Source organism: Astatotilapia calliptera, chromosome 11 (genome assembly GCF_964374335.1).
Source record: "Astatotilapia calliptera chromosome 11, fAstCal68.1, whole genome shotgun sequence".
NCBI classification, from domain to species: Eukaryota; Metazoa; Chordata; class Actinopteri; order Cichliformes; family Cichlidae; genus Astatotilapia; species Astatotilapia calliptera.
The window spans coordinates 12,015,310-12,027,685 of NC_137432.1; the positions used below are offsets into that span (position 1 = coordinate 12,015,310).

Consider the following 12,376-nt stretch of genomic DNA (forward strand, 5'->3'; position numbering starts at 1 on the left):
GGATACAGAAGACTTTTAAGTGTTTCCTCATTTACCCCTGTGTGAGAAGAAAATGTTTCACAGTATATCCAGGCCCTTTATCATGTGTTTATTTAGTATCATTTGTCCACTTGGCGTCTTAGGGGGGAAATAGGGGGAAAAAAGCTGAATTTAAATTGGCTGGCCAACATGCTTAACATGAGATTTCCAGGGACACTCAACAAAGTTGATTTTCCAGTCAAATTATGTAGAATTTGATGAATTTCTGCCTTAATGAGCTACTTTGGCAATTCAATCAAGTCACAATCTGTGTTCATAGACTTGCAGCACAGCGTTACATTGGTTAGCTTTGTCACCCTACAGCAACAGGGTCCTGGTTTGAATCCGCTCACTGGCTGGGCACCTGTGTGGAGTTTGCGCGCACTACCTTTTTCCTAGGTGGGTTGTCTTTAGGTAATCTAGCTTTCTTCCACGGTCCAAATGCATGCATGTTAGGTCAACTGGTGATTCTAAATTGGCCTTAAGAGTAAATAGTTGTTTATATCTATGCATTAGCCCTGCAATAGCCCGGTGACTTGTTCAGGGTGTACCCCATTCTTTTTCTAAGCTGGTAGATGGGCTAAAGCCCTTGGTTTACTGACCAGTACTTGAGTTATTCAAATTGTATATTTATGTTTCCAGTCATTGTATACATTTGTAAGTTAGCTGTTGGCGTAGCAGCATATTTGCATAATTATAAAATATATGCAGCATGTGAAAAATGCTTTCTACATTTCTGTCTTCTCCTGCTTCTTTGTTTTTGAATAGCCGTTATCATTGGACTCCAGGATGATAAAAATAAATTATCAGGTCAGGATGTTTCCTGTTCCCAACATATTTATCTAATCCACAATCAGAATGGCTAAATCAATCAACTCAAGTTGTATATTCTAAGATACTCAACTTATTGTTTTCTTTTTAAGCCGATATTGAGGTCCTTCATGATTTTCTGAACAGATAAATAAAGAAAAATCCACCTAGTTTCTCTTCGCTCGAGCACATGGGAAGATTCAATCTGTGATGCAAAGGGCTAATCTCATACATCAATAACCTGTAAACCCTTTTGAAACCCCGTCTTTTTTTTCAGGTGTTGTCACTCTAGCGTCCCACTCGTCTCCCTAGGTCACTGTCTAAAACTCATTACAGAATTTGACAGGCTGCTGTTTTCATCTGTGACACCACATCATCCAATGGTTAGCCTAATCAGGAGCCACGATGGTATCAATAATTAGAATTCAAAGTGTTCTCTCAAGTCCCAAAGATGTCAACACAAGCCTTCAGAATAACAGAATGATAAATATGTTTTTTTCCAAAATTAAAAGCAGAATTTAATCCAGACATTTTTTTCCCTCCAGCGGTCTCTGCATTTAAAACCAGTACAACACTGAAAGAAGTAAAAACCCCAAAGCAACTAAAACAAAGTCAGTCTGATCATTAATAAAGGTGATAGCAGTGTTGTTAGGAGTGAGAGTCCAATGCAACCTGGGGAGCGTGTCCAGCAACATAAAAACACCAGATTTCAACTACTATCAATAGTTTGTACAAAGACACACCAAAGCAAAAAGCAAAGAAAAAAAAAAGAAAATCAGCACAACATGATAACAGATGAAAGAAACAGCCTCATTAAAATTCCATTTGTCATGCTGTCTGTTGATCATTTTATCTATAAGTCTATCCTTTACACCACTATCAAAGGGTGTCATTTCAAAAGAATACTTCAGTGTAAAAAAAAAAAACGTATTTTTTTTTCCCAAGAAGGCCGTTCTTTAAAATTCAATTAACTCTGTTTATGAATAAACGTGGGAATTGTATCATCTGAAAGCAGATTTGCATGCTCACATTTTTATTTCACTTTCTGAGGTAGCAAATAAACATCTGAAATGGGAGACTAACTCTTATGAATATTTCTAAGCTAATGTTCTAAATCAGTGTTTGCATCTCCCTCATTCAGACTTAGCATAAAATTATATGTGGGACAAAACAAGGACTTTGATATTACTTCTGTCTTTGTCAAAAGTCTTTTTTCCCCTGTACATTATGTGTTTACTCTACTTAGCGTACATCTGCTATTTTGGCGATATGCACATATAGTAAAGACTGGTAGTCTGTGGCTTAAAGCCTATTGGCTCGTGAGATTTGATGCACTATTCATACATCAGAAGAAGTTTAATACAAAGTAATGGAATTAGTTTGACAGTTGCCAGTGTAGTCTTTGCTGCAGACTTGTAGGGTTTTTGTAAGTATACTGCAACAGCTCACAAAAAAAGCAAGTGTTCACATTTCATAAAGGTACATTTAACGGATAATACCACTTTAAATATGGAGACTGTGAAATCCCTCTGCTTGAAATGTATAGTTGAAGATGTCCTTGAGGTCTGTCGCTATAGCTGCAAATAGCTGTGCTTACTATTTTAGATGTCTAATTTTAAAAAAGAAAAATATATATTTCATCTAAAGATACTTTCATAAGTTTTTTAAGTTAATCCTCTTAGTTCAGTGGAGCAATAATACACTCAGCTCAATGCAGTTAAAACCTTTTAAAGCCCAGCAAAGGCTACATTCTCTTTTTCTCCCCTCTCTCTGCATCTCTCTCACTCACTTTTCTCTCTCTTCTTGGCTAGCTATAGCTATTCATTAGCTCCAGCCCCTATGGCAATGAGAGTCTTTAACCTCCATTAGATCTAATGTTGATATGTTTCCCCAGCAAAGAGCCAAAACAATTAACACCCCTTCTCACATTTCTTTCCCCTTGGCCCCTAACCACATCAAAATCTGGGCCCACCCGTTCATTACCCACCCCTGAGAATGCCCTTGGGAGGAAAGAAGTCAGATCCCTCTGTTGTCTTTTGTATGTTATGCAGTTAGAAGCCAGAATGAGTTAAAAGTAACTTGTCAATACTAACGAAGTGTTGCGCTTTCCCCTTAACTTTGCCCCAGTGTGGCTGCTGTTGTTTTTGCTGTTGTTTTTTTTTTTAATTAGATGAGGGGCTTAATCATGACAATACTTTATCATAATTCGTGAGCTAACACCTTCTGCTGTTAGTGTTTGGTTTAATTTACTTTATATTTAATATACCTTCAGCGCCAGCAGTGGTGGCAGTGGTATTTTTGCTGTGGCAGCCTTGCTGATATAAAATATGTGTAATGAACCTATGTGTGCTATACTTTGTATTACGTTTTTGGATGCATAATACATAAAATACTCATAAAAGCATTGCATACCCATTTGAAGACCTCAGTAATATAGTATGTACATCTATGGATCACTGCCTTTGTACCAGGGCTAAACTTGTTGGGGGTGTAATGGTTATGCAAAGCATCTTTACTTTGGCAAAAATTCAAGTGCAGACCTTCATTGTCTCATCAATATTGGGAGGGGGGGGGGGGGGGCATCACCCCCTCAAACTGTGTAACTGTCAAGTGCATAACATCCTGACCCAGAATAGACCTCTTTTATTATCCAGGAAATTCCTTGTTTCCTTACCTAAAGGTGTGGTGCAGTTGCCTATGTATTGAATGTCTCACAGTAACACCAGTGGTCCTCTGACTCCAACCCACAGCTGACTAGCTCATTTGCTCTGACGCAGGTCTGGGACAACACTAGAGCCAATGCATGTGAGAGTGTGCACTGGGCTTGTACGCAATAAGCGAGATGTCTAACAGTTGTGATGATCCATTAATATCATTGATATTCATCTAATCTCCTCTCTTCAGGAGGATAGTGAGTTTTTGTTTCAACACTTAATTTGATAATCTGCAAAGAAAGCACAAAAGGAACATTCTGCAGATTCTTAACCTTTCCTCAACTTTGGCACTCCTCGAGGCAGGAAAGGAGTATCTTTCACCACAGTTATTAGTTCACAGAGACACCCTTGACCTCTGCGGTGGTAGCCAACTGTCAACATAACCAATGTGATTGTAATGCAGGTTCACTCTCGTTGACTTCTATTGGAGCCAATGAGGTGTACCTATTTGCACACATCCTAGAGAACTACATTCGAGCCCAGAAAGTTACAAAAATAAATTATAAGACTGTCATGATCCCAGATTACTACTGATATCTTAGTTTTAAAAACTATAAATGACAGAAGCTATGATTATAAGGTAAATCTGGCTTTTAAAAAGAAAATAAATGATTTATGATATTCAAGATAAAGTTGAATCACACAACAATTATGAACTGTGGTATTGAATATGGATTGCAATGCACTGTCACCACGCAGGTTTGTATATAGAGAAAATGTTGTTCATTTAACAAGCCTGAATTTAACAATATCTGTTTTTAGCTTTTTCGTTTTCCCATTGAAAGCATATATAAGTGTTTGTGTTTGCCATTATCTGATTTTAAAATGTACAGCCAGGACTGTCCTTAAAATGTATAGACCTACTGCTCAGTTATTTTTCTTTCTATTACTTGAACATGAGTAATGGCAGAGAGTGCTGTCCTCCAACAGAGTAACTGGGAATATTTCATATCTTTCTTATAGCTTTAGAGGCTCTATTGCTATAAGGTACCAGAGAGAGAGAGAGAGAGAGAGAGAGAGAGAGAATATGTTAGGTATAACAGAAGTTGTTGACAAGTTTCCAATCATTTTACATTAAAACACATATCATATGAGAACATACTTAACTATGGTACTATGTATTATTATTATTTTTGTATATATTTATTTATTTATTTTTAATTGGTGGCAGGAAAATTAAAAACGCACAGTGCTTGGGACTGAGTGATTTAGCCTATTAGAATGTGGCCATTAAGGCGTAGCAGCTTATGAAGAGCCTCCTGTAGATTTACACGATAAAACTATCTGATATGATAAGCCGGGGGATTTTCTTTCTCTTTAAAAATGGGAAGAGTATTTAAGAGTCGTTTTGACAACATTAACGTGAGCGCCTGTGCGCGAAGGCGCGTGCATGTCATACAGAGACGACACATGTGGTGAACGCCTGCATTAGAACTGAACGTGATGAAGATGAGTTTTAAACACGGGCGAGGATCCGGAACAAAGTTTACCGTGCTCTCTCTCTCTCTCTCTCTCTCTCTCTCTCCCTCCCTTTCTCGCTCTCTCTGGTTTTAGCCTGAAAAGCTTGTGGTGGCAAAGACAGTTTAACAACACTCAATAAATCAGTTAACATTGATGGCTTACTGACCTCGACACGTGTCTTTGTTTACCTAATTCATTGATTTGTTTGTGATTTTTTTTTTAATAAAAATCTTTTTTTCTGAAAAAGAAACACGGTCAACATATATTTTTTAAGTATGATTATTATCATCATCACCGTCACTGTTATTACTAGTAATGGTAAGCTAGTAATATTAAATTATCTTTTCGCTGTTTCTAAAACATTTACTCATCATCTCGATTCACTGATTTCTCTTCGGCTTTTCCAGTGTCATTTCTGTTTAGACATAATTTTGGTCTTCTAACTCCCTGCCACCCCTCCACCAGCCCGCCACAGCCATTATATTTAGCCCCCTGCACACATTTCCAGCGGGTTATCACAATTGCCATTCCTCCCCTCCTTTCTGATGTGTTACCCAGATTACCATCAGTGCCCCACAGATATTTTTAACAGATCCTCGGCGCTCGGCAATATCCACTCGGAGCCATCTGGTGCAGATCAAAATCTACTGACTTCTTGGGCTTCAGTCGTTAAGGCATTAAATCTAGATCTACAGAATACCCCCTTTGACTCGGGAGGTGGGTGATATGAGAATCAAATCAAATAGAAATAGAACAGTCAAAAAATGAACACCCTCCCACCCGTGAGCCACATAGGTGTGTGAGGAGTGGATAGTTAAGCAGAGGTTAGTGTCCGACCCTTTTTTTTTCCTTTTTTTTGAGCTGGAAATTGGATAAGCAGTTCAAGAGGCGCTGAACAAAATAGCATCCGGATTTTTTCACTCTTTGAAATATTGAGATAATATTTTTGAAAAGATTGGTTTGTTTTAGAAAACATTCTATAATTGTTTCTGGAATATATATATTCCAGAAACAATTATAGATTTGTTACACACTATATTTTTCCGGTTCTCGTGTGTTGGTACGTCTTTCATTAAATTATAGGAGCTAAAAGTACCTGAATAACATTTTGTGGCGAATACATGGACTTGGAGACTTCTTATCCGGTAACCCGGTCTTTGGCTCGTCCCTGGCGTTTCCACATTCCTTTTCACTAAAAGCAAGGAAACGTGAAGTGGCTCTGCTTTTACAAAGGACAACAACAATCTGCTTTAAGTCCACACACACACACACACACACACACACACACACACACACACACACACACACACACACACGAAAGCAGATGGAAAGTGAAAGGGGGGAAAAGGATGGAGAGGCTGATTAAAACTTTATGAAGAAATCAAAGGAAACCGAAAACAGAAGTCAATAAAGACTTACATAATTAATAACTCATATGGAAGAATTTGCATGAATTTCCGCAACTGTTTAGGGAGTTAACTGTAACCGTCTTGAAGTAAGCGTTATAACTTTAAAACAAAATAAAAATATATATAATTGTTTCATTGTAGAAATATAAAATGCTTTTATTTATTTATTTATTTAATAAATAAACTTTTAAATATCTCATCCTGATTAAGTCCCGTGTGTCTTTTACGAGTGCGTAGGTTTAAAAAAAAATCCATAAATTACAGAAATTAATTTTAATGTTAAAACTTTTACTGAAAAATAATGCCACTGAATTAAATAAAGGCACCAGCAGCCCGTGTTACCAAATACTAATTCCTCGGCGGACAGGCTTTTCCCCCTTTAATTACAATTTAAATCTATTCAAAGTAAGTTCCTTCTTGACGGGTTTACTTCCCCTTGTGTCGGACAGCTGTAAAATCGTGTAGACAGGTTGTCATACAACAATCAAAGCCTTCGGTGAATGGACTCTAATGCTTGAACATTTAACATACAATAACTCCAAACACGGACGGAGAGAGAGAGAGAGCAAGAGAGAGGGGGGGAGAGAGAGAGATCGCGAGAGAGAGAGAGAGAGAAGGGGGGCCCCAGCCAATGTGCTCAGTCTATATTCACATTATCCACATTGCTCCAAACGAGGAGGAGCTTGCAGGCTCAAGTAGAGGACGCCAATCAAAGCATCAACTTCAAATTGTATCTGAGAGATCAGCCTGGAGACCTCAGGGCCAGGCGCGTCAGTCGGAGCGCAATTGTTGATCAGATCACATCCAGCGGACTTTGCGCGAGAAAAGAGAGGAAGCAGAGATTTAAGAGCGGTTTGTTTTGACTGCATACCGTTGTATGTCGGTAGTAGCTGCGACTTTGGCTTAAACACTTTCTCTTTACTCATCCGGGTTTTTTTCATCTTTTTTCTTTTTCTTTTTTTTTTTGTGCCTCGCATACTTTTTTACGCACAGTTTATCGGACAAAAGAACTGTGCAGTGGAGATGTCTTTCCCCCAGCTAGGGTACCCGCAGTACTTAAGTGCCTCCCAGGCGGTTTACGGGAGCGAAAGACCGGGAGTGCTTACGCCTTCGTCCCGGGGAGGGAGCACCGAGATCGGGGGAAGTCCGTCAGCCACTGCAGCGGCTGTCACGTCAGTGTTGGGCATGTACGCCAACCCGTACGCACACAACTACAGCGCTTTCTTACCCTACACCAGCGCGGACTTGGCTCTTTTCTCACAAATGGTAAGAACATGTTCATATACTTCTGTCGAAAGATGTTTGTAAATCCTTCCGTCCCAACCAGCACTGTCTGATCATAAAAAAAAAATCGAAAGGTCACTTCAACCAAAAGAATGAATACTCTTGGTTGCCGATTTGTATATTGCGCATTTTCTGGTTTAAGTCCATACTTGACTGATTTAACAGTCCGCTGGTGTGTTTTAGCTGCAAGGTGAAAAGTTTGACGAAATGCAAAAGAAAGAAGAAAAAACCTTGAAAATGCAGCTTAAAACGTGTTTTGTTGTTATGCATAAAGCAAAAGAACAAGAGAAAATTATAATTAGGCAGTTATTAGTCTCACACTATGAAAAAAATAATCCTGCGGAGCTGTATTCTACCGTGCAACATGAAAAAAATGCTGCTTTTGCTCTGACGATTTTTTAAAATCAGGTTGATAAAAATATTCACCAGCCTGATACAATATCTTAAACTATAAATATGGAATTACTTTTTTTAAGTTTGTGTTTTGTAAACATTTCTGACCTAGTTGAATGCCCTTCTAACTTTCTCTACCTGACGAATTGCAAGACACAGCACATCTTGTGATAATAATTAACTTGGAGTGTGTTAATGACTAAGGCATGTATTAGGCTCTAACACAGAGTAAAACTGAGAAAAAAAAATAGGTTTTATCGAAAATACTAAATTGAACGACCTGCGGGTCGATTCCACAAAACCAAGCCAAAGACTTAAAGTACACAATTCGTCACGCAAGTGTATATTTTACAGAGTGAGAAGAGGGAGAAAAAAAGGGAAAAACTTTGCTTGGGCCTTCATACTGCTTTGTCATATTGTGCATAGAAGGGAGTTTAACAGGCAGGCCTACTATATGTTTAAGCTGTCAGTTTGCGTGCACATGCAGTGTGCGTGATCACAAACTTTCTCTGGTCCTATTCACTTTGTTACTTTTTGCTGACAATTTACGGACAATAATTGCTAATAAATGGTCTCTCAGAGAGCTGTGCAGTTGCAGGTGCCATAGGCCTAGCATGTGACATGTTGCAAGCTGAGAAGCTTATTTGTGGGCACAGCTGAGTCAGTTGCAACTGTAACTCAAAGATTTTTTAAAGCCAGTTGTTTGAATCATATATATATATATATATGGAGCTTCATATATATATGTATATATGAAGCATGTATTTAGCAGTTCATGAAATAAAATTATGCATGAAGCTCCATGAGGACACTTTAATAACACACAATCTTTGATTTCTAAGGGATCCCAGTACGAACTGAAGGACAGTCCTGGCGTCCACCCTGCCAGCTTTGCAGCCCACACATCTCCTGCCTTCTATCCATACGGCCAGTTTCAGTACGGAGACCCTGCTAGGCCTAAAAATGCCACCCGGGAGAGCACCAGCACTTTGAAAGCCTGGCTCAATGAGCACAGGAAGAATCCATACCCGACCAAAGGGGAGAAGATCATGCTGGCTATCATTACCAAAATGACGCTGACGCAGGTTTCCACCTGGTTCGCCAACGCCAGGAGGAGGCTCAAGAAGGAGAACAAGGTGACCTGGGGAAGCAGGAGCAAAGAGGACGAGGACGGTAACTTGTTGGGCAGTGGAGACGAAGCAGAAAAAAACGAAGACGAGGAAGAGATTGACCTGGAGAGCATAGATATAGACAAAATCGACGACAACGACGGGGATCAAAGCAACGAGGATGATGATGATAAGTCATCGGAGGGCAGCAGGGACCGTAGGGGCGGCCTCGGTGCAACCGGAGAGTTGGACAACTTAGAGAAAAGACGGGCCTTCGCCCTACAGGCCCACGAGGCCTTTGAAAAATCTAAGAACGCTATTTCAATTCACCCAGGGAGTAAGGAGAACTCTGATAGCAGCAACAACAACACCACAAGAGTTTTGTCTCCGGACAGACCTGGGAGCTTTCCTCTCCCGTCCAACAATAAGCCCAAAATATGGTCTTTAGCAGAGACCGCTACTAGTCCCGACAGCTCGTCACAGAAACCCACGTCCCCTTGCGGCACTGGGGCCACCACTCACCCATCAGCGCCCCACCACCAGATTCAGACCCACCCCGCCTTCCTCCCCAGTCACGGACTGTACACTTGCCAGATTGGAAAGTTCCACAATTGGACAAATGGGGCTTTCTTAGGCCAGAATTCCCTGCTGAATGTCAGATCGTTTCTGGGAGTAAACCAGCACCACCACCACCAGCACAACCATCACTTGCCGGCCCAGCAGCAGCAGCAGCAGCCGACATCAGTGGTGGTGTCGCCGGTAGCAGCTTCAGCAGCGCTCACCAATGACAGCAAAGCCCAACCAGAGAGCCACAGTCCGAAACACATAGGTACGATGACAGTCTGTGTTTGCACATATGAGGAGACGTGCAAAATGCTCTGTTGAAAAAAAAAGCGACTTCGGATTATTATTATTTTCGATTTCAAATACAATTAATTTAGCCTATAAAAGATTCTGCACACGCATCCACACACAAGTAAAGTACATTTACACACTTTCACACAATCGACACACACACACACACACACACTTTCACACAATCGACTACACACACACACACACACACACACACACACACACACACACACACACACACACACACACACACACAATAATGTTTAGTTAAAAATTCTCGTGTCTCTGTTTTATCTACCAGACAAGTGCTAACACTGTTTTCCCATCAGATCACGAAAACGGTGTAAGGTCGGATTCACCTCCAACACAGACCCTGAAGTCTTCTTTTCGACCCATCCATGACAGGTGAGACCAGTTTTTACTTTATTGCTTTTGCTGAATTTCAACACGTTGCCATAAGCAGATGAAAGCAGCCACAGCCGGAAATAAAATGAAGGAGATCTGATTATTGGATTAGCGAAATAGAAACATACTTAGATCTCTTTTAAAAAAAAAAATAAAGCTATAACATTACTGATAAGAGAAGTATTAGAAACAATATTTAAAAAAAACAATGAGTAAACTGCTTAACGAATTTTGGCATATATACTTAAGGTTTATTTTTATTTGTTTCATCTTTTATTTATACGTTTTCTAACATAAAACAATATAACAGCAGTCCAAAATAAAACAAACAATTTTTTTCAACGATACCCAGTTTACTTTGGGGGTGACAGGGGTCTTGACTCCCATCCCACAACCCTTTTAATTCCTTCCCTCTGGGGAGAGTGTGGCTACTTATCAAGTCACCGAGTAAAACGGGCTCTGTCTGGGTTGTGTGCTTTCCCTAAAGACCCATGGGAGACCCAGAGCCCAGGGGAGCGCTCTTACCCAAAGAAAAAAAAAAGTTTTACCTCAGGTTTTCCTCTTGTGCGTAACGTTCTTAGAGAATTAACGATGAGATAGCGAATTACAACTGTTGACAATGGATGAACAGTGAGGGGTTTTTTTTCATGCCGTAAAAAAAATCGGATTTGTAAAATTGATAACACTATTATTGTTCATGTTGTTTTAATTATTAGTGTTTAAAAAAAAGAAAAGAAAAAACGCGAGGGCTTGAAAAGGAGGGCTTCAGTCTGCTTCTAATCAAAACTGCTCAGCCAGACACTTGAGATGCATATTGAAACCCGCTGTCCAAACACGGCGGGGGTATTTATCTACCTTTCTGTTATTCTTTATCCAGATCCTCTCTGCCTTCCAGCGCCAGGAGTCCACAAGACGCCACGCAACGGGTCCTCACTGCACTCTCCTCGGCTTGATCAAGACATTTTTGGTGCTTGAAAAAAAAATCAAATAGAAAAAACAAAAAAACAAAGACTTTACGCTCTCTAAAAAGGACAATGAGAAATAATAATGCAGCATAGCATTCAGACGGTACAGAACAAATGGCGTAATTTGGTAATATCCTGTGGATGGATGGATTACTTCCTCTATTGTTGTGTAGCTTATAATCGCGCCTATAATGTTACTCTCTCTCCCTCCACTTTGCCCAGGCAGGCTGGGACATTTTGGTAGGCTGTTTACTTTATTATTATTATAATTATTGTTATTATAATTATTATTTGTCACTATCTTGTGTTTTTTGGTGTCCTTTCTTTAATGTAAATACAAGTGATTTAAATTTGTAAATAGGAAACGTTGAAGGAATTTGTCCAGATCGTATATTTTGCCTAAATAAACTAAATGAAATTATAGAGAAAACCCAACAATGTTCAGCCTACATTTCTTTTCTGTGATTATTATTATTATTATTATTATTATTATTATTATTATTATTATGCAAACGAAATTGATAAATTATGTAGAAAGCTTAGGCCTGCAACAAAAAGGGTGGGAATTCTACAGAGAGAAAAAAAAATATTGGCAGTCTGCATGCAACCAGGCTTAATTTTATTCAAGTTTGGGAGGAAAGCAGCGTGGATGCATTGAGGTGCTAATAAGTGTCCAGATGGTTGCTGGTGACAGAAAATGGACAGGAGCAGCTGGGAAGGTCATTAAGTAATAATATGGGAACGCCCAGTCCAAACAAAATCAAATGGTTAAAATCTAATCTGTCAGAGGGAAAAGTCGATTCGAAGATAAATTATTAATATTTTCCTTTTGGGGGAGGAGAAGGCTGACATTGTGGACCTTGAGGAGCAGGGTCACTTTTGGGGTCTCTGTCTGTTTCTAAGCTGATAGTGATCATTAGCCTGTAAAAAGCTGCTTCCTTGCTGTACAATGA

At 39.5% G+C, this 12,376-nt stretch overlaps 1 protein-coding gene across 1 annotated transcript; it reads left to right on the forward strand.

Annotated features, from left to right (window-relative positions):
* Positions 1–7,150: 7,150 nt before the first annotated feature.
* irx1a (iroquois homeobox 1a) lies at positions 7,151–11,858 on the forward strand. The gene is made up of 4 exons (XM_026185920.2): positions 7,151–7,678; positions 8,932–10,027; positions 10,383–10,458; positions 11,336–11,858. The coding sequence occupies exons 1-4, from the start codon at positions 7,436–7,438 to the stop codon at positions 11,409–11,411; spliced, it is 1,491 nt and encodes a 496-aa protein (XP_026041705.1). The 5' UTR covers positions 7,151–7,435; the 3' UTR covers positions 11,412–11,858.
* Positions 11,859–12,376: the final 518 nt, after the last annotated feature.